Below are 22323 nucleotides of genomic sequence, written 5' to 3' on the forward strand. Positions count from 1 at the left end.
ATTTTGTTGTTTCAACTAAATAAACCGTGTTACCCCGCTATTGGATCTGTGTGTTTCTATACCGTGACAGAATATACCTTTCATGTTCCCGTTTTACATGTTACACTACATAGTTCGATTAATGGCATACATCATTACGTCCCTAAGCGACGCCATTCGACGTTCCCTCCATAATTTCCATAAAAACATACAGTTTATGGTTTTTCCTTTATTTTCTAGAATTGTTGGCATCTTTCTTGTTTCCCTTTCAGACCAAAAATGTGCTTTCTTGCTTGAAGCCATGTTGTTTGCCGTAAAACAAAATGGCTGTCCACTGCCGTGCGTGTGTGTAACCTGTCGCAAAGTGCAGCGAAAGTTCCTACGCGCCGGTAATAGTGCGATTAAGGTGTGTACATGTCTATACCGCACTTCCATAATGCGACTAAAATAGGAGTACTCCGCCCGTCTTAATTCGATTTGTGTTTACTACGATTATGAGTTTAGATGGATTAAGCTAATCAAAAAGCTCTGTTTACATGGTCCACACTTAATCAGAGTATTGTCTTAATCATGTTAATATCGGATTATTGTTGTCCATGTAAACGTGGTCACTGTGTTCTATGAAAAATTGAAATGCGGATGTCTGATGGTTTCCACGCTCATGGAACATTTGTGACATTAATGGTGTGTATGGACAACATCAACTTTATCAACAAGCACGAGTCCTCCGGTACTGTGGCTCTAATTGGTTGCTATGAAAAAAGCATCTGCCAAATGCATAAATGTAAAAGTATCATTGCGTATTCGGATGTATCACTGATCTGAAGGTACATTAAATATTTCCTCTTTCTGGTTTCAGGTGTTACAACTGTCCTGACAATGACAACGTTGAGTATAAGTGCCAGGAACTCACTTCCGAAGGTTGCCTACGCCACAGCCATGGACTGGTTTATGGCCGTATGTTACGCCTTTGTTTTCTCCGCCCTCATTGAGTTTGCAACGGTCAACTACTTCACTAAGCGCAGCTGGGCCTGGGATGGTCAGAAAGAGGCCCAGGAGCAGAGGGTAGGTAGAATTTAGTGCCAGAGTAATAAATGAGTGTATCTGAATACTTAGGGTGTAAAGATAAAGTGTTTAATTCAAGTGAAATTAATGCTTGTTTTGAAAAAGGCTCCATTGTTCTATTGTTTGTGCTGTTGGCCGCTCGGGATTCGGCACTCTTGTTTGCATTTAGACCAAATACTGATCCAGGCCGCTGTTAGATATTACAACTCTTAAGTAAAGGACATGTTCGCACAAGTGCATTCTTGCATTCAAACTAGATTGAATGCCACACAATGGCGCAAAACACTCTCTCATTGCATCATGCAAAAAACTGTGAGGCGCGGAATAGAAAATAATACAAATTCACTGCCTAATAAAATGGTTGTTATTTCTAAGAGCATAATTTTCCTCCTTTGAATTTGCCTAAAGTGTGATTGCGGGGGACTGCAGACTTTCAGAATCCAAGAAAGCTCAAGTTTTAGAGTACTTTCAGTTACGTGATCAATCACGGTTTAATATTCCAGCTATTTTTTACAGCGTACATCACAACGCGCAATAAACATTCAGCACATTAATCCCAAACAAAAGCGGGCTTTCTTGTTAGCAAGCTCGTCACCATTGTAATTTTCATTGAGGTTGTTCAATAGTTGGATGCTGCCGGCAATCTTTCTCTCTCCAGCGCCATTGCTTACTCTTGATTATTGCCAGCTTCTGTCCTGGACCTGATAACCTTTGAAAAATGAAGTGCTCAGAACTAATGGATGGGAATTGCAGTAGAGAACACTGAGTGAGGCGTTGTATCGCTCGCAGGATGAGGAGATGTTGTAATATAAATTCCTGTTTCGTCCCGCTGTAGTCACCCATGTGTAAGTGTCGAGAAGCACTTTACTTCTTCATTAACTGTTCAATAGAAGGGAAACTTTGTGTGTCTGCAGGAAGTTTTGAGAGCAGCTGCTGTGTTTCTCAAAAGACAAGAGAGAACAATACAATACTGATAGCAAGGCTAGACTTGGACAATAGAAGTTAAAGCCGACAGGAAAAATGTAGCATTTAAATGCTGTTTTATTATAGCGACGAAGTGAAACTTTTTCAAACTTTCTTTCAATTCTAAATCCACTTATATTAAATGTTCCATCACCAAGTCGATATTTCGTTTTTTAAAGGTACATTTTCGCACGAATGAAAATTCTCTCGTAATTTACTCACTGTACATTACTTGTTTTATATTGACAATGACGTCATGTTATCTTAAATGGAATCCAGCATTAAAGTAATACAAATGACTCTGGGGGTGGTTAATAAGTGTCTTTCGAAGCGAATAATTCTATTGAGGTTATTAAGCGATATTGAAATCAAAACACGCACATTTGAATGCTAAAATTAAATATGGAGCCACATCGATAGCTTCAAATCTCATCGGTTCTTGCGTGTCTCATAACTAGTTGTCATAGAATATACTGCACTGTCATGAGACGCACAAGAACTAAAGACATGTAAAGCTTTCAATGTATTTCTTAAAAGGGATACTCTACCCAAAAATGAAAATTCTGTCATGAATTACTCAAGTACAGTAGTTCCGAACCTGTATACATTTCTGTTGAACACAAAGAAAGATATTTAGAAGAATGTTAGCGACTGAAATTTCTGGGATAGTCAAAAAAATTTGTTTTCCTAAATTCTTCAAAATATCTTCTTTTGTGTTTTACAGAACAAAACAATAATAATTGTTTCTACTATGGTAGTCAATGGTGCCCCAGAAATTTCAGTTGCTAACATTCATCCAAATATCTTTTGTTGTGTTCAACAAAATATACAGGTTTGGAACAACTTGAGAATGAAATGACAGACAGAATTTTCAGTTTTTGGGATGGACTGTTCCTTTAAAACATGTTTTCCAAACTTGCTAAGCCCCTTAAAATGCATGTGAAATGAGTAGCAAGGATTGTTTACAGACAGGGTGATCAGGGCCACGACGTGAGATTTTTCTGCAGAAATTAATTAACATGACAGCAAGAGATACAAAGTCTGTTTTTCAGGACAAATTCATAATTATTTGAAAACCGTGGTTCTTTTTCCACATTGTGTTACAGACCTGTGTGGTCTCCGGGTGGGCCGCACGAGTTGAGCTGGTAATAATTGGTTGCATGCGACAAGCTTGAGCAAGCTCCTCTAATGACAGGCCCCGGGCCTCTTGTGTCGGTGGTCTGCCCAAAACAGAGCTATAGGAAGAGACAGTTCGAAATTGCTGGACCTTTGTGATAGAAGAAAATTGAATGGCTATTTATAACCAAAAAGAGAATGATAGAAAGCAGAAGAATGCACACAGATGAAAGATAAATTGAAAACAGGCTCACTGGGGTCTATGGCTAAAAAGAAAGCCGAAAACTGATTTTCCATCGCAGCACAAGCGATGAAGAAACTAGATGAGACAAGCAGGAAGAAAAAGAATATGTTTCGAGAAAAGAGCAAAGAGAAGAATGAAAAGAACAAGAAATGGGTTGGTATCGAATGTTGGCCCCGTAATGAGAAAGCAAACCGGCTCTTGCTTCACAGGAAGGGTTGATGAGGTCGCATGGTTGTCGCTGAGCAATAGGGTGTGATCAGAGCGAGGTGAATTGTTCCTTTTCTTTGTGTGTGAGAGCTGTGTAACTACAGACGTTACTAGACATCACTCGACACTAACTGGAGGCCGCTTACTACACTCATAGCAGACTGTAATTTCCCAGCACTGGTTTGAGTCGGACACTGACCCCTGTGCCCTACGGGGTTCACTCGTCTTTAAAGCATAGAATGACATTACAGATTGGGGTCAATGTGATTTAACCTAGCGGGAACTAGCCGTGCTAGTCTTTTAAAGTATCGCTAACACTGTTCCTCGCGTTGATCAGGGTCGTATAACAACGGATTGACTGCCGTACCAAAGCAAGGTTGCCTGCGATATACTGTGCCTCACACAAAATGAAAGGGATAGTTCACCCGAACATTTCTTTTTACCCTCATGGCGTTCAAAACCTTTAGGACTTACTTTCTGTGGACCACAAAAGAAGATATTTTGAGAACTGTGTCCCTGGATTTGTGTTCATAAAATGGAAGTCAATGGAGTCGATGCTGTTTGGTTACCATATACAGTATATACAAGTTTGAATTGACATGAGGTTGAGTAAATAATAAAATAATTTTCATACCTGAATGAATGGCAGTATATAAAAATATTAAACCACAAATGTTACTAGCGGGTTAGAATAAACCCTCAGATTAATAGTATATAGTACTGTATATAGATTAATATTAGATTAATAATATAGATATTTAATTTAATATATACCTATTATTATAATTTCCTATTAACGCTCTGCCTGGACATATACATGCTATACATTTTAAGATAGTACCCATAAATTATGCCATCAGTTACAGTTTTAAGAGTGCCATTGTTTCCATTTGTTGTTTAAATTTGGGTTTGTGAAGGGATTGGGATGCATTGTGACATGGGAAATGTTCATTTCGATTGTTGCATCTATGCTAATGCTTACCCAAATAAACACTGAAAATAGGTTAAGCGTGTGCGCGAGACAGCAGAAGGGGACTAAAGGGAACAGTCATGCAGAAGAGACAGCAGTTACCTAGATAAAAGACTTAAAGCATGTTTAATTCATTCTGCCTGACACACAGTATGTAACACAGAGCCCCATAATGAGGAAACGATACGTTGTCATCCCAGTCACCCACTGAAGCTGTCTACAAATGTTAGAGTTGAGCCTGTGCTTTGGCACATTTATTTAAATTCAATATGCAGGCTGAATGCATGACTGTAAAATGAATGGGTGCCACCCACTGGAAAGAAAAATTGCAAATGTTGAAATGCTATTAAATTGAGAGCATATTGAGACTCATTCTGAAATGATTCTCTTGAGTACAATACCCCGGTTTCAGAAGAGTTTGTCTCTAAATGTGTTCTGGTAAGTGTATTCACACAGATTTCAATATGAATTTAAACATGTCTTATTATATTTTCAATGAATCAATACACATCTATATACAATATACCAACCCAGAGGCGAATGTTATTGCTCAGATGTTACTATTCTACTCTAAGTTTCAGATTATCAACGTAGCCTCAGATGTTTCTCTTAAAATTGCTTAGGAGCTTTGCGCTTTGAAATGAATGTTTTTTAACATTGTTGAAATATTTTCTAAAACTTTTAGGTATTAGACATTTTTTTAAGATTTCTTTATTTTTCTCAGGAGAAATTTCACAGCCCCATGTCAATATTTTGAGTATTTGTCATCCAGAGAATTTAAGGTGATACTCTTCTGAGCAACATTCTTGTGTTCTAGTTTTTTGTGTGTGGTTCTCACAAACAGTCACTGAAAACATGATTTCATGATTCTTCGATAAAACCCAATGCTAGTATAGACACGTGTGCTGTTATCCAATTAAATTGATTTTATTAGCAATCCATCAAGATTTGAAATCAACTTAAAGAGATTCGTCTCTCTCTGTGAATATTGCAATCTGTTTTGCAGTGATCTGCCCGTCACATCACCAATGACTGTCAAAGCTGTCAGGAAATATGAAATTCTAGAAACATGTATCAAAGAGCAATTATATGTGTAAACCGGATCACCGTCATAAAGTTTCATTTCTTTCGAAGATGTTTGGCCTCCTCACGGTTTTGGCAGGGTTGAAAACCCCTGTTGGCACGTTCTTCACTTAATTTAAATTGACTGGAGTATATTACAGCGGTAATATATGAAAATGTGATATTTCCCCGGTGACCACTTATGGGTTTTGTCGTTAGATATACATCCCTACAGATATCTTCAGCATTATATTCAGCTCCTATTACCAGTGGCCTTGTAGATGGGGTATCCACATGAGAAATTGAACAAATGCACAATTCTTTGCACAGCAGGAATGCAGAGTCTGCCTGCATTAATCTGAGCATGTCCTCAGGAAAAGCCAGAGATGCTGTCAAGACGGGGAGGAAAACATATAACATTTTGGATATTTGATGAAGCGAATAGCGAATGGTGATATTAAAGGATTGCTAATTGAACACCAACCAGATATTTTTCTACATTCAATTATTGTATTGGGACAGTATACACCATATCAGTTTTTCATTAGGGGAGTGTATTGTAAAAGTTAAGTTAAAGATCTGGCCTGGTACACAATAGGATGCGGGTTCAATCTGAATTATCTCCATCTTGCCCAGAGCAAGCCACTACTCCAAGATCTCTCCAGGGAAACTGAACCACTAGCTGAAGATGGTATCATTGTGTATCACACAAAGACTGAATAGTTTGATAAACAAATAAAAGACTATGTAAATGATATTTCATGTTGATTTATTTTAAATAAACATATTTTTTGCCATATATAATTATATTTTTAAAATTTATTTTAATAATGTTATTAGATATTTTTTTGATTGATTGCAACATTTTTCACATATTTTTAAATTGTAATTATTTTTTTATAAAACAGATATTTTCCAGTCCTACATGCTAATAGCACTTCGTCATAATAATCCTGGAGGTATTCATTATACTGTATCTCACTGTATCACACAACCTCACTGCTTACAGTATACTGTATATACTTAGTACAATGTTGTGCTCTAAACATGCCCTTAAAACAGAAGTTCCTTTTCTGTCGGTCTCTCGACATTGTGTCGAGCCGACAGATGGGGTTCGTCCCTGAGAACCAATCGCTTCCGACTTCTTAGAAAAGGCCAATGAAATTGGCGAATGAAATTTGCATGCCGGACTCCGCCCCCGGATATCCGGGTATAAAAGGGAGACGGCGTGCCTCATTCATTCACCTTTTGTTCTTCGGAACCTTCGCTCATGATCAACAGACTTCGCTACAAGTAGCAACTACAAGACTGCCGGTTCTACAACGTGGTGCAGTGGACTGTCCCTTCCTGCGGCGACTTCCCCTGGGCGTTTCGGCGGTTCCAGAAGTGTTCCAGTTTTTTCTCTAAAAGAGCAAATTTCTCCAGCGTGGCATGTCCCGCTGTTCTCGTGGGTGCAACACACTCATCGAGGAGGGAGACGGACACTGTACGCTGGGGCAGATGTTGTGGATACGTCCTGCCCGCACTGCGGGCGGTTGACGGTTCAGACGTTGCGTCATGGGTGGCTGTGTTCCCGCGGGACTCAGCCACCGCCTCGTCTGCTTCCCGTTCCGTGACGGCAGGACTACGGCCCTGCCGCCCGCTACGGCGAGCAGCGAGGGTGATATGAGGATTACTGTGAGCGCTAATCCGTCAGCCACTGGCTCGCGGACCGTTCGCACCTAGTCTCGCTCGTCTGACCGTTCCCCATGAGACGGTCCCACCATCTTGTTCCTCAACCACGTATCGGACAAGGTACGTGATGATGAGATGTCTGTTGCAGCATCGGAGGGTGACTTACTGGCATCAGACTCCGACGATTCCTTGAAGCTCCCTCCCTCGGGGGGTCGAGCTCAGGAAGAAGCGGACGTCGAAATGTCAGCCATGCTTTCCCGGGCCGCCGGCATTGGGTTACGGTGCACCGCACTGCCTCTCCCAACGCTCGCGGCTGGATACACGGTACCTCGGGCTTGAGAGCGGCTCCAAGCCGTACTCACCCCAGTGCCGTGTTCCCCCGGAAGTGCATGACGAACCTAGTACAACCTGGAACGCTCCCCTTCGGCACGTACACGTCAACTAGTTCCATCGCCATTTCTTCCCTCGATGGTGGGGCAGCTAGAGGATACGTCGATGTCCCCCAGGGGCTCGACCTAGACTCCCGTCCAAAGCACGTAGGCTTTTCGGCATCTGAGGTGTCGAGAGCTTACTCTGCTGCGGGCCAAGCTGTCCCCTCTCTCCACGCTATGGCCATCCTGCAGGTCCATCAAGCCAATGCGCAGAGAGAGCTCCACGAGGGTAAGACCGACCCAGCACTTATGCAGGAACTCCGCGCAGTCACCGACCTCGCTCTACGGGTGACCAAGGTGATCGCGCGGGCCCTGGGTCGGGCGATGTCCACACTTGTGGTCCAGGAGAGACACCTCTGGCTGAACCTTGCACAGATGAGTGACGCCGAGAAAGTCCGCTTTCTCGATGCACCCATCTCGCAAAGGGGGCTGTTTGGTGATACTGTCGAGCTCTAGTTCTCGACATTAAAGGAGCAGACAGAGGATATCAAGTATATCCTCCCCAGCCGCGACTCGACCGCCCTCTGGCCGCCGAGATCCCGTGCACCGTCTGCTTCCCAGCAGCCCTGGTCCTCTTCGAGACATCAAAGAGGAGACCACCACCCCATCAGCAGCTGCGGCGGAAGCCAAAGCGGCCCTCATGGGAAGACCCCAGGGAGATCGAGAATACCTTCGGGCCCGACCCCAGCCATTCCATTGCTGGTTGGTCAATCCGGGACGGTTCCTGCCCCATACCAACAGCCCGCTTCTAAGAGTTTTCTCTCTCTCTGGGCGTTTATCACAACCGCTCTCACCCTCTACACGACGGTGTTCGGCAACTCGACGTTGCATCACAGCAAGACCCAATGTCGAGGATAATCGTCAGCCTAAGCACTCTCATTTGATGGTGCATTGTGCTACATCATCGCCAGGCAGGTAAAACTGCAGAGCCGATCTCCTCTCTGGGCCCCCCCACAGCGAGGGATCCGCACTGCCAGCCATCGAACCACCCCCAGGAGGTCGATGAAGCAGAACGTACCCCTAGCCTCCCTGTCTCGGTCCCTGGGAGCCTGACAAGAGCTTCCCAAACCGTCACAGTGACTATGGGATATGGTCCATCTCGGCTACGCGATCCAACTCCCCAGACGCCCACCCAAGTTTAGGGGCATCCTCTCAACCTCAGCAGAGGCAAGGATGCTCCCGTGCTTCGGGCCGAGGTCGCCACCCCTGTGGTGAGGAAGCGATCGTGCTCGTCCCTCTAGCCGAGATGTTCAACGGGTTTTACAGCCCGTACTTCATCGTCCCCAAAAAAGCGGGGGTCGCTAGATCTGCGTACCCTGAACAGGCACCTACTCAAGCTGCCGTTCAGGATGCTCACGCAGAAGCGCATCCTGGCATCTATCAGATGTCAAGATGGATTCATGGCAATCGACCTGAAGGACGCTTACTCTCATGTCTCAATTCTCCCTCGTCATCGCCCATTCCTACAGTTCGCTTTCGAGGGTCAGGCATATTAGTACAGAGTCCTCCCTTTCGGTCTGTCCCTGTCCCCACGAGTCTTCACGAGGATCGTGGAAGCCGCCCTCACTCCCCACAGGGAGAGAGATGTGAGGGTACTAAACTATCTCAACGACTGGCTCATTTGACAAACTCGCGAGATCTGTTAAGTACACACAGGGACCTAGTGCTTTGGCACCTAGATCGATTGGGAGGACAGGTCAACCAAGAAAAGAGCACGCTCTCCTCTGTGCAGAGCATCCTCTTTTTTGGTATGGAACTCAGCTCTGTCTCCATTAGAGCGCGACTGACTCAGAAAGTGCTCAGTCAGTGTTGAACTGCCTGGAATTTTTCAAGCAGCCAGCGGTCCCCCTGAAATTCAGAGGCTCCTGGGCACATGGCATCCTCGGCAGTGGTGATACCCCTCGGGTTGATGCACATGAGACCACTCCAACACTGGCTACAGAGTCGAGTTCCCTGGAAATCGTGGCACACGGGCAGCAGGCGGATGGTGATTACGCCTCTCTGCCGACGCACCCTAACCCCTGGTCTTCAATGACCTTTCTACGGATGGGGGTCCCTCTCGGGCAGGTCATGAGGCGCGTCGTGGTGACGACAGACGCCTCCCTGCAGGGTTGGAGTGGCGTGTGCAACGGGCACGCAGTGTCGGGGCGATGGACGGGTCCCCGCCTGCGCAGGCATATCAACTGCCTAGAGTTGTTGGATGTGCTACTTGCACTGAAGGGGCTACAACCTCTCGTGCAGGCCAAGCACGTGCTGGTCCGGTCGGACAGCACAACTGCCATAGCGTATATCAACCGCCAGGGTGGCGTTCGCTCACGGCAGCTAACACGACTCGCCCGACGCCTCCTCCTGTGGAGTCCGCAGGTGAGCAGATCCCTGCGAGCCACACATATCCCAGGCAACCTGAACCAGACAGCCGATGCGCTCTCTCGTCAATTGACGCCTCGAGGAGAGTGGCGACTCCACCCCCGCGCAGTCCAGCTCATTGGGTACAGTTCGGGCAGGCTCAGGTAGACCTGTTCGCCTCCCTGGACACCACCCATTGCCCGCTAGTGTACTCCCGTCCGAGTCCCCCGTCGGCACGGATGCTCTAGCGCACAGCTGGCCGTGGGACAAGCGGAAGTACGCCTTCCCCCCAGTGAGCCTCATTGCACAGACTCTGTGCAAGGTCAAGGAAGAGGAGCATCAAGTGTACTAGTTGCGCCATACTGGCCCAACCGGACTTGGTTCTCGGAGCTAAAGCACTTGACGACAGCTCACCCCAGACCGATTCCCCTGACAAAGGACCTGCTTTCCCAGGGGAAAGGCACATTATGGCATCCCAGGCCAGACCTCTGGAACCTCCATGTCTGGCCCCTGGACGAGATGAGGAGATCCTGAGTGGCCTACCCCCTGCGGCGGTTAGGACCATCACTCAGGCTAGGGCCCTGGCCACTAGGCGGCTATACGCCTGTAAGTGGTGCCTCTTCTCATCCTGGTGCTCTTCTCGAAGAGAAGACCCGCGGAGTTGCTCGATTGGGAACGTGCTGTCCTTCCAGAGATTCGAGAGTAATCTCTCCCCTTCCACACTGAACGTGTATGTAGCCGCTATTGCCGCTCATCACGACCCAGTTGCTGGTAAGTCTCTAGGACAGCACAACCTGATCAATTGGTTCATAAGGGGTGTGGGAAGACACTGCCTCACCCGCGCTCCGTACCCTCTTGCGACCTTGATGCGGTCCTGGAGCCTCTCGGAGATGCCGCTCTTTCTCACCTCATGATGAAGACGGCTCTCCGGATGGCGCTCAAGAGGGTAGCGGGCCTAAAAGCATTCTCCGTGTCCACAGATTGCCTAGAACTCGGGCCCGGTGATTCTCACGCTATCCTGAGACCCCGGCCCAGCTACGTGCCCAAAGTTCTCACCACTCCCCCTACACCAGGTGGTGAATTTACAGGCGCTCCCCACAGGGGAGGAAGACCCAACCCCATCCGTGTTGTGTCCAGTGCGTGCATTTGCTTGGACCGTACGCAGAGCCGCAGGAGCTCTGAGCAGCTCTTTGTCTGTTTTGGAGTTAGGGTTTTATACTACCAATTGTTTATTTGTGTGTTAGTTAAGTGTTAGTTAATCAAAAAAAAGAATGCTTATAACCAAACAGTTCTTGGACTCCATTGTAGGAAAAATTACTTTATTTATTTATGTTTTGTTCTCTGTAAGACTGCAAAAAGTTCTTGGGCATTTTTGACTACCATTGTCATTTTTCCTACTATGGTAGTCAATGGGGTCCAAGAACTGTTTGGTTACAAGCATTTGTCCAAATATCTTTCTCTGTGTTCAACCAAACAAAGAAATTTATACAGATTTGAAACACCTAGAGAGTGAGTTATTCATGACAGAATTGTCATTTTTGGGTGAACTGTCCCTTTAACTGGCCCCCATTCACTTGCATTGGTTTTGTGTCCATGGGGGCCAGTGCTGTTGCTGAACTCTCTTCAAAATAGCTTATTTTGTATTCTTCGGAAGAAAGGAAGTCATACAGGTTTGAAATGACAAGAGGGTGAATAAATGATGACAGAATTTTCATGTTTGGGTGAACTATCACTTTTAACTTTAATTGTTCAGATGTCCCATCTATTTGTTATATCTAAGCTTTCTTTGCATCTTTGTACATTTGCTGTTTTGTGCATTACATTGGGTAATTTATACTTTTAATTTGATTTTTAATAAGGATTTTTACAATCCAAAGAAACATCTTAGCACTTGTATTCATAATTCAATTTTCTCTCTCTCCTTTTGTCTCTCTGTTGGTTCTCACAGAACAAAAGCGCTTGTATTGCATCATTTGTAGTGTCGAACACGTAGTAATTCTCATCAAAGTATGTTCTCAGTGTACTCCGGGAGCTTATCTTGCCAATACACAATGCAAATGAGACCTAAGCCAAAAGTAACAGTTGTATCAGTGTGGCTCGTGTTGGGCTTGTACCAGGGATCTCTCCTAATGCTGACATAAGCCCAGACTGTGATTTAGAGACTCAGGTGCTGATGTAGCAGCAGGGATCGATGGCGGGTGATTGAGGAAGCAGCGTGCTCCAGCACTCACTGTGAGTTCCATCGCACAGATATATTGGCATTAGAAAACCGAGCCAATGGTCTGGCATCTCCCACTGCAGAATGCTGAGCTGAGCGGTTTCTCTTCAGTTTCCCATTTGTGTTGGTGTCAAGCGTTTCTTTTCTCTTATTGGAGGTCCACTGGGGCCACAAATTGTTTTTTTGTTCTTCCTTTGGCGTAGCGCTTTGTCAGTCCTGCCAGAAGATGCAACACAATGCGTTACGAAGAGGAATATCTGGACTCTGGTCGCATTGGACAATTTTAGACGAAAACGGCACTTCGTAAAAGTTACGGTTTTCTGTAAGAGCACGTCGTATAACACGATTGTTCTTATAATTCTTTTAACTTTGTCAAATCTCTCATATCCTCTAAAGCTAATCTCTGCATGCTAAATCTCTTTGCCACAGTGGATTTAGCTTCTGTTATCCACTGCGCTTTTCCCGTTTCATTTCTGAACTGATCAGAGACTTAAATAGGCATTCAAATGTATGCACGCAGTTACTGTGCCATGGACGATGATTATGGCATTTCAAATACTCGCCCATCAGATTCTCCTACGCTGCTTTAACGCCAACAAAACCCTTTATTGTGTCCAAAGTGTGTGACTAAATGACACATTAAGAGATCCTTATTGAGTTGACTCATCACAGCTATGAGAAACTGTGAAACCAGCATTTGAAGACGATATTTTGCCTATTCATGCCATGCTATTTTATGTAGATTAAAGGAATAGCTCTGCAAAAATGGAAATTCTGTTATCATTTATTCATCCTGATGTCAATCCAAACCCATATGACTTGATTTTTTTCTGTCCAAAATGCCGCGCAATGTTCACGCTGTTCTCTTCCATACAATGAAAGTGAATGGAGACTCCAGAATTCACCTTAAAAGTCTAGTCCTTGTAAAACTAGTACATGTATGGCTTTAGAAAAATACTGATTTTTTTATATGCCTCATATAAACCTAAACCTTTCATACTGCACATAGAGGTCAATACAGTGGATAGCCATACAATAAGCTTTTTCATGTATGGCCATGGGTTTTGATCAGAGTTATTATAGTTTTGAGTTTAGTTTTATTCATATTTTATATTAGCTTTTCATTTTAGATTTTGGTTTTTATGTTAATTTTAGTGAAATGTTTAGCCATTTTGTTTTATGCTTTTGTCATTTGATTATTTATTTGATCCAGAAGTGTTCGAGTTTCTTCTCTAAAAGAGCAAATTTCTCCAGCGTGGCATGTCCCGCTGTTCTCGTGGGTGCAACACACTCATCGAGGAGGGGGATGGACACGATGTCTGCTTCCAGTACGCTGGGGCAGATGTTGTGGATACGTCCTGCCCGCACTGCGGGCGGATGACGATTCAGACGTTGCGTCACGGGTGGCTGTGTTCCCACGGGACTCAGCCACCACCTCGTCTGCTTCCCGTTCCGTGACGGCAGGACTACGGCCCTGCCGCCCGCTACGGCGAGCAGCGAGGGTGATATGAGGATTACTGTGAGCGCTAATCCGTCAGCCACTGGCTCGCGGAGCGTTCGCACCTCGTCTTGCTCGTCTGACCGTTCCCCATGAGACGGTCCGCCGTCTTATTCCTCAATCACGTATCGGACACGGTACGTGATGATGAGATGTCTGTTGCAGCATCGGAGGGTGACTTACTGGCATCAGACTCCGACGATTCCTTGAAGCTCCCTCCCTCGGGGGGTCGAGATCAGGAAGAAGCGGACGTCGAAATGTCAGCCATGCTTTCCCGGGCCGCCGGCATTGGGTTGCGGTGCACCGCACTGCCTCTCCCAACGCTCGCGGCTGGATACACGGTACATCGGGTTTGAGAGCGGCTCCAAGCCGCACTCGCCCCCAGTGCCGTGTTCCCCTGGAAGTGCATGAGAAACCTAGTACGTCCTGGAATGCCCCCTTCGGCGCGTACACGTCAACTAGTTCCATCACCCTTTCTTCCCTCGATGGTGGGGCAGCTAGAGGATACGTCGATGTCCCCCAGGGGCTCGACCTAGACTCCCGTCCAAAACACGTAGGCTTTTCGGCATCTGAGGTGTCGAGAGCTTACTCTGCTGCGGGCCAAGCTGTCCCCTCTCTCCACGCTATGGCCTTCCTGCAGGCCAATGCGCGGAGAGAGCTCCACGAGGGTAAGACCGACCCAGCGCTTATGCAGGAACTCCGCGGCTTCACCGACCTCGCTCTAGGGCGACCAAGGTGATCGCGCGGGCCCTGGGTCGGGCGATGTCCACACTTGTGGTCCAGGAGAGACACCTCTGGCTGAACCTTGCACAGGTGAGTAATACTGAGAAAGTCCGCTTTCTCGATGCTCCCATCTCGCAAGGGGCGGCTGTTTGGTGATACTGTCGAGCGACAGTTAGGGAGCAGACAGAGGATATCAAGTATGTCCTCCCCAGACGCGACTCGACCGCCCTCTGGCCGCCGAGATCCCGTGCACTGTCTGCTTCCCAGCAGCCCTGGTCCTCTTCGAGACATCAAAGAGGAGACCACCACCCCATCAGCAGCCGCGGCGAAAGCCAAAGCGGCCCTCATGGGAAGACCCCAGGAGATCGAGAATACCTTCGGGCCCGACCCCAGCCATTCCATTGCTGGTGGTCGATCCGGGACGGTTCCTGCCCCGTCACAACAGCCCATTCTAAAAATTTTCTCCCTCTCTGGGCGTTTATCACAGCCGCTCTCACCCTCTACACGACGGTGTTCGGCAACTCGACGTTGCGTCATGGCGAGACCCAATGTCGAGGATAATCAGCAGCCTAAGCACTCTCAATCGACGGTGCGTTGTGCCACATCATCGTCTGGGTATTATCACAGCCGCTCTCACCCTCTACACGACGGTGTTCGGCAACTCGACGTTGCGGCAAGACCCAATGTCGAGGATAATCATCAGGCATCATCGCCAGGCAGGTAAAACTGCAGAGCCGATCTCCTCTGGGGGTCCCCCCCACGGCGAGGGATCCGCACTGCCAGCCATCGAACCACCCCCGGGAGGTCGATGAAGCAGAACGATACCCCTAGCCTCCCTGTCGGTCCCTGGGAGCCTGACAAGAGCTTCCCAAACCGTCACGGTGACTCGGGATACGGTCCGTCTCGGCTACGCGATCCAACTCCCCGGACGCCCGCCCAAGTTTCGGGGCATCCTCTTAACCTCAGCAGAGGCAGGATGCCCCGTGCTTCGGGCCGAGGTCGCCACCCCTCTGGTGAGGAAGCGATCGTGCTCGTCCCTCTAGCCGAGATGTTCAACGGGTTTTACAGCCCGTACTTCATCGTCCCCAAAAGAGCGGGGGTCGCTAGATCTGCGTACCCTGAACAGGCACCTACTCAAGCTGCCGTTCAGGATGCTCACGCAGAAGCTATCCTGGCATCTGTCAGATGTCAAGATGGATTCATGGCAATCGACCTGAAGGACGCTTACTCTCATGTCTCTTCTCCCTCGTCATCGCCCGTTCCTACGGTTCGCTTTCGAGGGTCAGGCATATTAGTACAGAGTCCTCCCCTTCGGTCTGTCCCTGTCCCCACGAGTCTTCACGAAGATCGTGGAAGCCGCCCTCACTACCCTCAGGGAGAGAGGTGTGCGGGTACTAAACTATCTCGACGACTGGCTCATTTGACACACTCCTGAGATCTGTTATGTACACACAGGGACCTAGTGCTTCGGCACCTAGATCGATTGGGAACCCGGGTCAACTGGAAAAGAGCAAGCTCTCCTCTGTGCGGAGCACCCTCTTTTTTGCTATGGAACTCAACTCTGTCTCCATTACAGTGTTGAACTGCTTGGGTTCAAGCAGTCAGCGGGAAGAGGCTCCTGGGCACATGGCATCCACGACGGTGGTGATACCCCTCGGGTTGATGCACATGAGACCGCTCCAACACTGGCTACAGAGTCGAGTTCCCTGGAGAGCGTGGCACACCGGCAGCAGGCGGATGGTGATTACGCTTTTCTGCCGACGCACCCTATCCCCTTGGTCTTCAATGACCTTTTTACGGACGGGGGTCCCTCTCAGGCAGGTCGAGACGCGTCAGGGTCGCAGACGCCTCCCTGCAGGGTTGGGGTGCCGTGTGCAACGGGCACGCAGTGTCGGGGCGATGGACGGACCCCTGCCTGCGAGTTGTAACTTGCCTAGAGTTGTTGGATGTGCTACCCGCACTGAAGGGGTTACAACCTCTCATGCAGAACAAGCACAAGCTGGTCCGGTCGGACAGCACAACTGCCGTAGCGTTTTTAGACCAGGTAGCTCAGGTAGACCCCTTCGCCTCCCTGGACACCACCCATTTCCCGCTAAGGTACTCACTGCCTCGGCACGGATGCTCTAGCGCACAGCTGGCCATGGGACAAGCGGAAGTACGTCTTTCCCCCAGTGAGCCTCATTGCACAGACCCTGTCAAACAGGCGATCCCGAGCCAGCACAATGACACACTGCGTTCCAAATTATTATGCAAATGATATCTTTCTCTGGTTTTCCTAATTTGTCGATGCAAATGACAGTCAGTATAATTTTCAAGTAATCAACAGTTAGGGTACATTTGGAATTTTATTGAACAAACCTCCCACTGACAACAGTATTTATTTAAAAAATGAAAAACTCAAAATGCACTGTTCCAAATTATTATGCACAACAGAGTTTGAAAACATTTCATAGGTTGTAAAAAACTGAAAATGGTCATTTGTTGAATTTGCAGCATTAGGAGGTCATATTTACTGAAATCAAAAGCTATTTCAATCAAAAACATCCTAACAGGGCAAGTTACATGTTAACATAGGACCCCTTCTTTGATATCACCTTCACAATTCTTGCATCCATTGAACTTGTGAGTTTTTGGATAGTTTCTGATTGAATTTTGATGCTAACTGCCTCCCACCATCATAGATCTTTCGCTTGAGGATGCTCCAAAGGTTCTCAATAGGGTTGAGGTCAGGGGAGGATGGTGGCCACACCATGAGTTTCTCTCCTTTTATGCCCATAGCAGCCAATGACACAGAGGTATTCTTTGCAGCATGAGATGGTGCATTGTCATGCATGAAGATGATTTTGCTACGGAAGGCATGGTTCTTCTTTTTGTACCATGGAAGAAAGTGCTCAGTCAGAAACTCTACATACCTTGCAGAGTTCATTTTCACACCTTCAGGGACCCTAAAGGGGCCCACCAGCTGTCTCCCCATGATTCCAGCCCAAAACATGACTCCGCCACCTCCTTGCTGACGTCGCAGCCTTGTTGGGACATGGTGGCCATCCACCAACCATCCACTACTCCATCCATCTGGACCATCCAGGGTTGCACGGCACTCATCAGTAAACAAGACTGTTTGAAAATTAGTCTTCATGTATGTGTGGGCCCACTGCAACCGTTTCTGCTTGTGAGCATTGGTTAGGGGTGGCCGAATAGTAGGTTTATGCACAACTGCAAGCATCTGGAGGATCCTACACCTTGAGGTTTTCGGGACTCCCGAGGCACCAGCAGCTTCAAATACCCGTTTGCTGCTTTGCAATGGCATTTTTGCAGCTGCTCTCTTAATCCGATGAATTTGTCTGGAAGAAACCTTCCTCATTCTGCCTTTATCTGCACGAACCCTTCTGTGCTCTGAATCAGCCACAAATCTCGTCACAGTACGATGATCTCGCTTAAGTTTTCGTGAAATATCTAATGTTTTCATACCTTGTCCAAGACATTGCACTATTTGACGCTTTTCGGCAGCAGACAGATCCTTTTTCTTTCCCATATTGCTTGAAACCTGTGGCCTGCTTAATAATGTGGAACGTCCTTCTTAAGTAGTTTTCCTTTAATTGGGCTCACCTGGCAAACTACTTATCACAGGTGTCTGAGATTGATTTCAGTGATCCAAAGAGCACTGAGACACAATACCATCCATAAGTTTAATTGAACAATATAAAATTAAATGTTTACGACACTTAAATCCAATTTGCATAATAATTTGGAACGCAGTGTAGTTGCGCCATACTGGCCCAACTGGACTTGGTTCTCGGAGCTAATGCTCTTGACGACAGCTCCCTCCTGGCCGATTCCCCTGAGGAAGGACCTGCTTTCCCAGGGGAAGGGCACATTATGGCATCACAGGCTAGATCTCTGGAACCTCCATGTCTGGCCCCTGGACGGAACGAGGAGATGCTGAGTGGCCTAACCCCTGTGGCAGTTAAGACCACTACTCAGGCTAGGGCCCTGGCCACTAGGCGACTATACGCCTATAGTGGTGCCTCTTCTCATCCTGGTGCTCTTCTCAAAGAGAAGACCCGCGGAGTTGCTTGATCAAGTGGGTGCGGTCCTTCCAGAGACTCGAGAATAATCTCTCCCCTTCCACACTGAACGTGTATGTAGCCACTGTTGCCGCTCATCACGACCCAGTTGCTGGTAGTCTCTATGACAGCACAACCTGATCATTTGGTTCCTAAGGGGCGCGGGAAGGCTACCACCTCACCCACGCTCCGTACCCTCTTACGACCTTGATGCGGTCCTGGAGCCCCCTCGGAGATGCCGCTCTTTCTCACTTTCGATGAAGACGGCTCTCGGGAGGAAGCTAAAGAGGGTAGCGGAACTACAAGCATTCTCCGTGTCCACAGATTGCCTAGAACTCGGGCCCGGTCATTCTCACGCTATCTTGAGACCCCAGCCCGGCTACGTGCCCAAAGTTCCCAGCACTCCCCCAAGACACCAGGTGGTGAACTTACAGGCGCTCCCCACCGGGGAAGAAGACCCAACCCCATCCGTGTTGTGTCCAGTATGCGCATTGCGCCTCTGCTTGGACCGCACGCAGAGCCGCAGAAGCTCTGAGCAGCTCTTTGTCTGTTTTGGAGATCAGCAGGGAGGGCTGTATCAAACAGAGATTGGTGCACTAGATCATGGACGCCGTCACTTTGGCGTACCTGTCCTAAGATCGCCTACGCCCACTGGGTGAGAGCTCTCTCCACATGGAATACAGCCTCCTCGTGGGCACTGGCTCGAGGCACCTCTCTGGCAGACATCTGCAGAGCTGCGGGTTGGTTTACACCCATCACCTTCGCGAGGTCCTACAACCTCCACGTAAAACCGGTATCGGCTCGAGTCTTGCAGGCATCAGGCAAGACCGGCGGCCGGTAGGGTGTACGCCTATGACAGTACCTTCCCCCCTTTCTCCTAAGGGGGTCAGCGTACTACTAGCCTCCCTTCTTCCCCCACTGGGTGAAGAACAGGCACTCCATCCATCACTAGCAAGCACCTCCTGCGGGCGGACTGGGCAGAGCAGCCCTGCCCCTTAGGCCGGGTATCTCCGGAGTTAATCGCAACATAGCTCTAACCGGACCTAGCGCTACCAGACGTTGCAACCCCCCAGTAGGGCGGTTCCGTCTGATGTATCCTCATGCTGGTTTCCACCTTGGTAACCACCTCCACCTCGTGGTTTTCTCTTCAACCGCTCTTTCTTCCCATGAGTTCTCCCCCATCGGTGAGACCATGTTGGTATCTCCACTAGACTCCTCCCTGCGGTAGGATGTGGTCTCTGTAGTGCAGCCCCCACTTCTCGCTGTTAGAGAAACAAGGCCGCCGCCTGTGAGGCCGAAGGTGGGGGCCTTCCCACCTTTCAAGAAAGCTCTGGGACCCCCTACCTACCCACTGGTAGGTTACAATTTCGCGGTAGCGCTCACGGCTGACACGCCCAGGCCAGTCACCGTCGCTTCGCTAGAGATTGTGACAGGGCACAGTGTTATGGCGTTTTCCATAGGAACCCCATCTGTCGGTTCGACACAACGTCGAGAGACCGACATAAAGGGAACGTCTCGGTTACGGATGTAACCTCGGTTCCCTGATGGAGGGAACGAGACGTTGTGTCCTCCTTGCCACAACACGTGCTGTCCACTGCAGCAGTCGTGAGAGGTCTCAGGCTCCTCAGAACTAAGGTGAATGAATGAGGCACACCGTCTCCCTTTTATACCCGGATATCCGGGGGCGGAGTCCGGCATGCAAATTTCATTCGCCAATTTTCATTGGCCTTTTCTAAGAAGACGGAAGCGATTGGTTCTCAGGACAAACCCCATCTGTCGGTTCGACACAACGTCTCGTTCCCTCCATCAGGGAACCGAGGTTACATCCGTAACCTAGATGTTTTGATGGCATACAGTAGTTGCACATCAAACACTCTAGTGCATCGTCCTATAAGCTGTGGAAAATATGGACAAATACTGAAAACATGCGTTTAAAAAAGTTCAAATCTTGTTTTTTCATGCCTTAAAAGCAATAAGATTGCATGATAAAATCAAATCCCGACTAAGGTTTTTATAAATTCACGCATAAAAGGGTTAATGTATGGAAAATACCTTCTTTTGATATCCATTAAAGACAGAAAATCATAAAGGTAAATAAACGTAAATATATATTTCTGTAAACTATTTCTTTAAAAACAGATTCTTCGGGCCAAATAAAAGCAACACAAAATATAATATGAGCATGCATGGTTAGTTTGATGTTTGTTTCTCCTGTAGGTCTGCTTTTTAAAGGCTTTGTTTGTTTACTGGCATACTAAATTTCCTGTTCTGCCAACCATACAAATGTCTTCTCTGATAGTGACACAAAAATTGAAGCTCGGTTAGATAATCTCAGAGACGTGGGAGCACCGACTACCCAGACCACCAGCGTGTGCGTGCGTGCGTGCGTGCGTGCGTGTGTGTGTAACTGTATGATCTGTTCCAGGGCTTATTTTGCTTATGGTCATATTTCAGCAAAAACAGCTTCCGTGATTTACCACGAACACGCATTCATTTAGCTCACTCAAGCTGTCAGCTTGGAGTCGTGCCTTCTGTCTGATTCGTCTCCGCTTTGAAATATCCTCGCACGTGAAATAACAAAAAAAAACGTCACTTTTGGGAATTGACAAAGAATGAAACGTACCCGCTGATAGCGTTATCGGCCCCTCAGGAGCTTTATGCGACTGTACGCCGTGGTTCCACCCCAGAGGCCCAGGAAACCCAGAGCCATTGAGAGAGAGTTTTTCACTGCAATGGAACAATTAAAAGAATTGAAAGAATTAAAAGAAAAAACATAACTGAAGGCTCCATGAATCATGTGACGCTCTAAAATTGCGAACTTCCATCGTCGCGACTCTCTCTCTCTCTCTCTCAACGGCTCTGAGGAAACTGAATCAGATCTTAAAAATGCATAAAGTGTGCTCATCTGCTCCCCCCATCTGGATAAAAGGCCGGTTACAATGCTGTTCTTCATTATTTAATCTTTATTGAATGAATTACTACTGCCATAATCAATAGGACAACCAAATTTCTTTCAGCACCTGCCCTCTGTATAAGCTCTTTGGCTTCTTGAGGTTTATTACTTGAATATTTTCAGATGGATGTCTGACTATATTGAAACTATATTGTGTACAGATTTCATTTTGTTTTAATTATTAAACATTTGATTATGCAGCAGACATTAACACAGTTAAAGGGATACTTCATCCAAAATGAATATGATCTCATCATTTTTTCACCCTCATGTCATTCCAAACCTGTATGACTTTCTTTCTTCTGCAGAGCACAAAAGAAGATATTTTGAAGAACGTTGGTAACCAAACAACATTGACCCCCATTGACGTCCAATGTATGGACACAAAGCCACTAAGACATTTCTTCATTTTGTGTCACAATAGAAGAAGTATACAGGTTTTGAACGATATAGGGTGAATCAATTATGACTGAATTTTTATTTTTGGGTGAACTATCCATTTTAAAAAGTTTGTTATATGAGCCTTCTTTATACCATAGCTGAAATATTTACAAATTGATCAAGCCAATACATCTCTATTAAATGTGCATGCGGCAGGACTATGTCAGCGCTGATAGTTTTTGCTTAAACTGGATTACAGGTGTTTACTAAAGAAAAATTACTCAAGGTTAACTCCTGAAATTGGCTTATTGTGTGGAAAAATACTGTACATGCCGTGTTTAGCCGAATGGAAAAGCATGTCACTACGCATGTCCACTTTTGACCCGTATGCTTGTTATAAGCCTCCGTGATGGCTTTGGGATTCTTCGC

The 22323-nt window shown here is 46.9% G+C and overlaps 1 protein-coding gene across 1 annotated transcript in view; it reads left to right on the plus strand.

The window, feature by feature from the left end:
• Positions 1-612: 612 nt before the first annotated feature.
• LOC130550696 (gamma-aminobutyric acid receptor subunit alpha-3) overlaps positions 613-22323 on the plus strand; it is a 28488-nt gene continuing 6777 nt past the window's right edge. The window contains exons 1-2 of the mRNA XM_057328194.1: positions 613-709; positions 839-1044. Coding sequence (XP_057184177.1) covers positions 613-709; positions 839-1044 — 303 coding nt within the window. The remainder of the gene's footprint in view (positions 710-838; positions 1045-22323) is intronic.

The sequence above is a fragment of the Triplophysa rosa genome, unplaced genomic scaffold (genome assembly GCF_024868665.1).
Source record: "Triplophysa rosa unplaced genomic scaffold, Trosa_1v2 scaffold402, whole genome shotgun sequence".
Taxonomy (NCBI): domain Eukaryota; kingdom Metazoa; phylum Chordata; class Actinopteri; order Cypriniformes; family Nemacheilidae; genus Triplophysa; species Triplophysa rosa.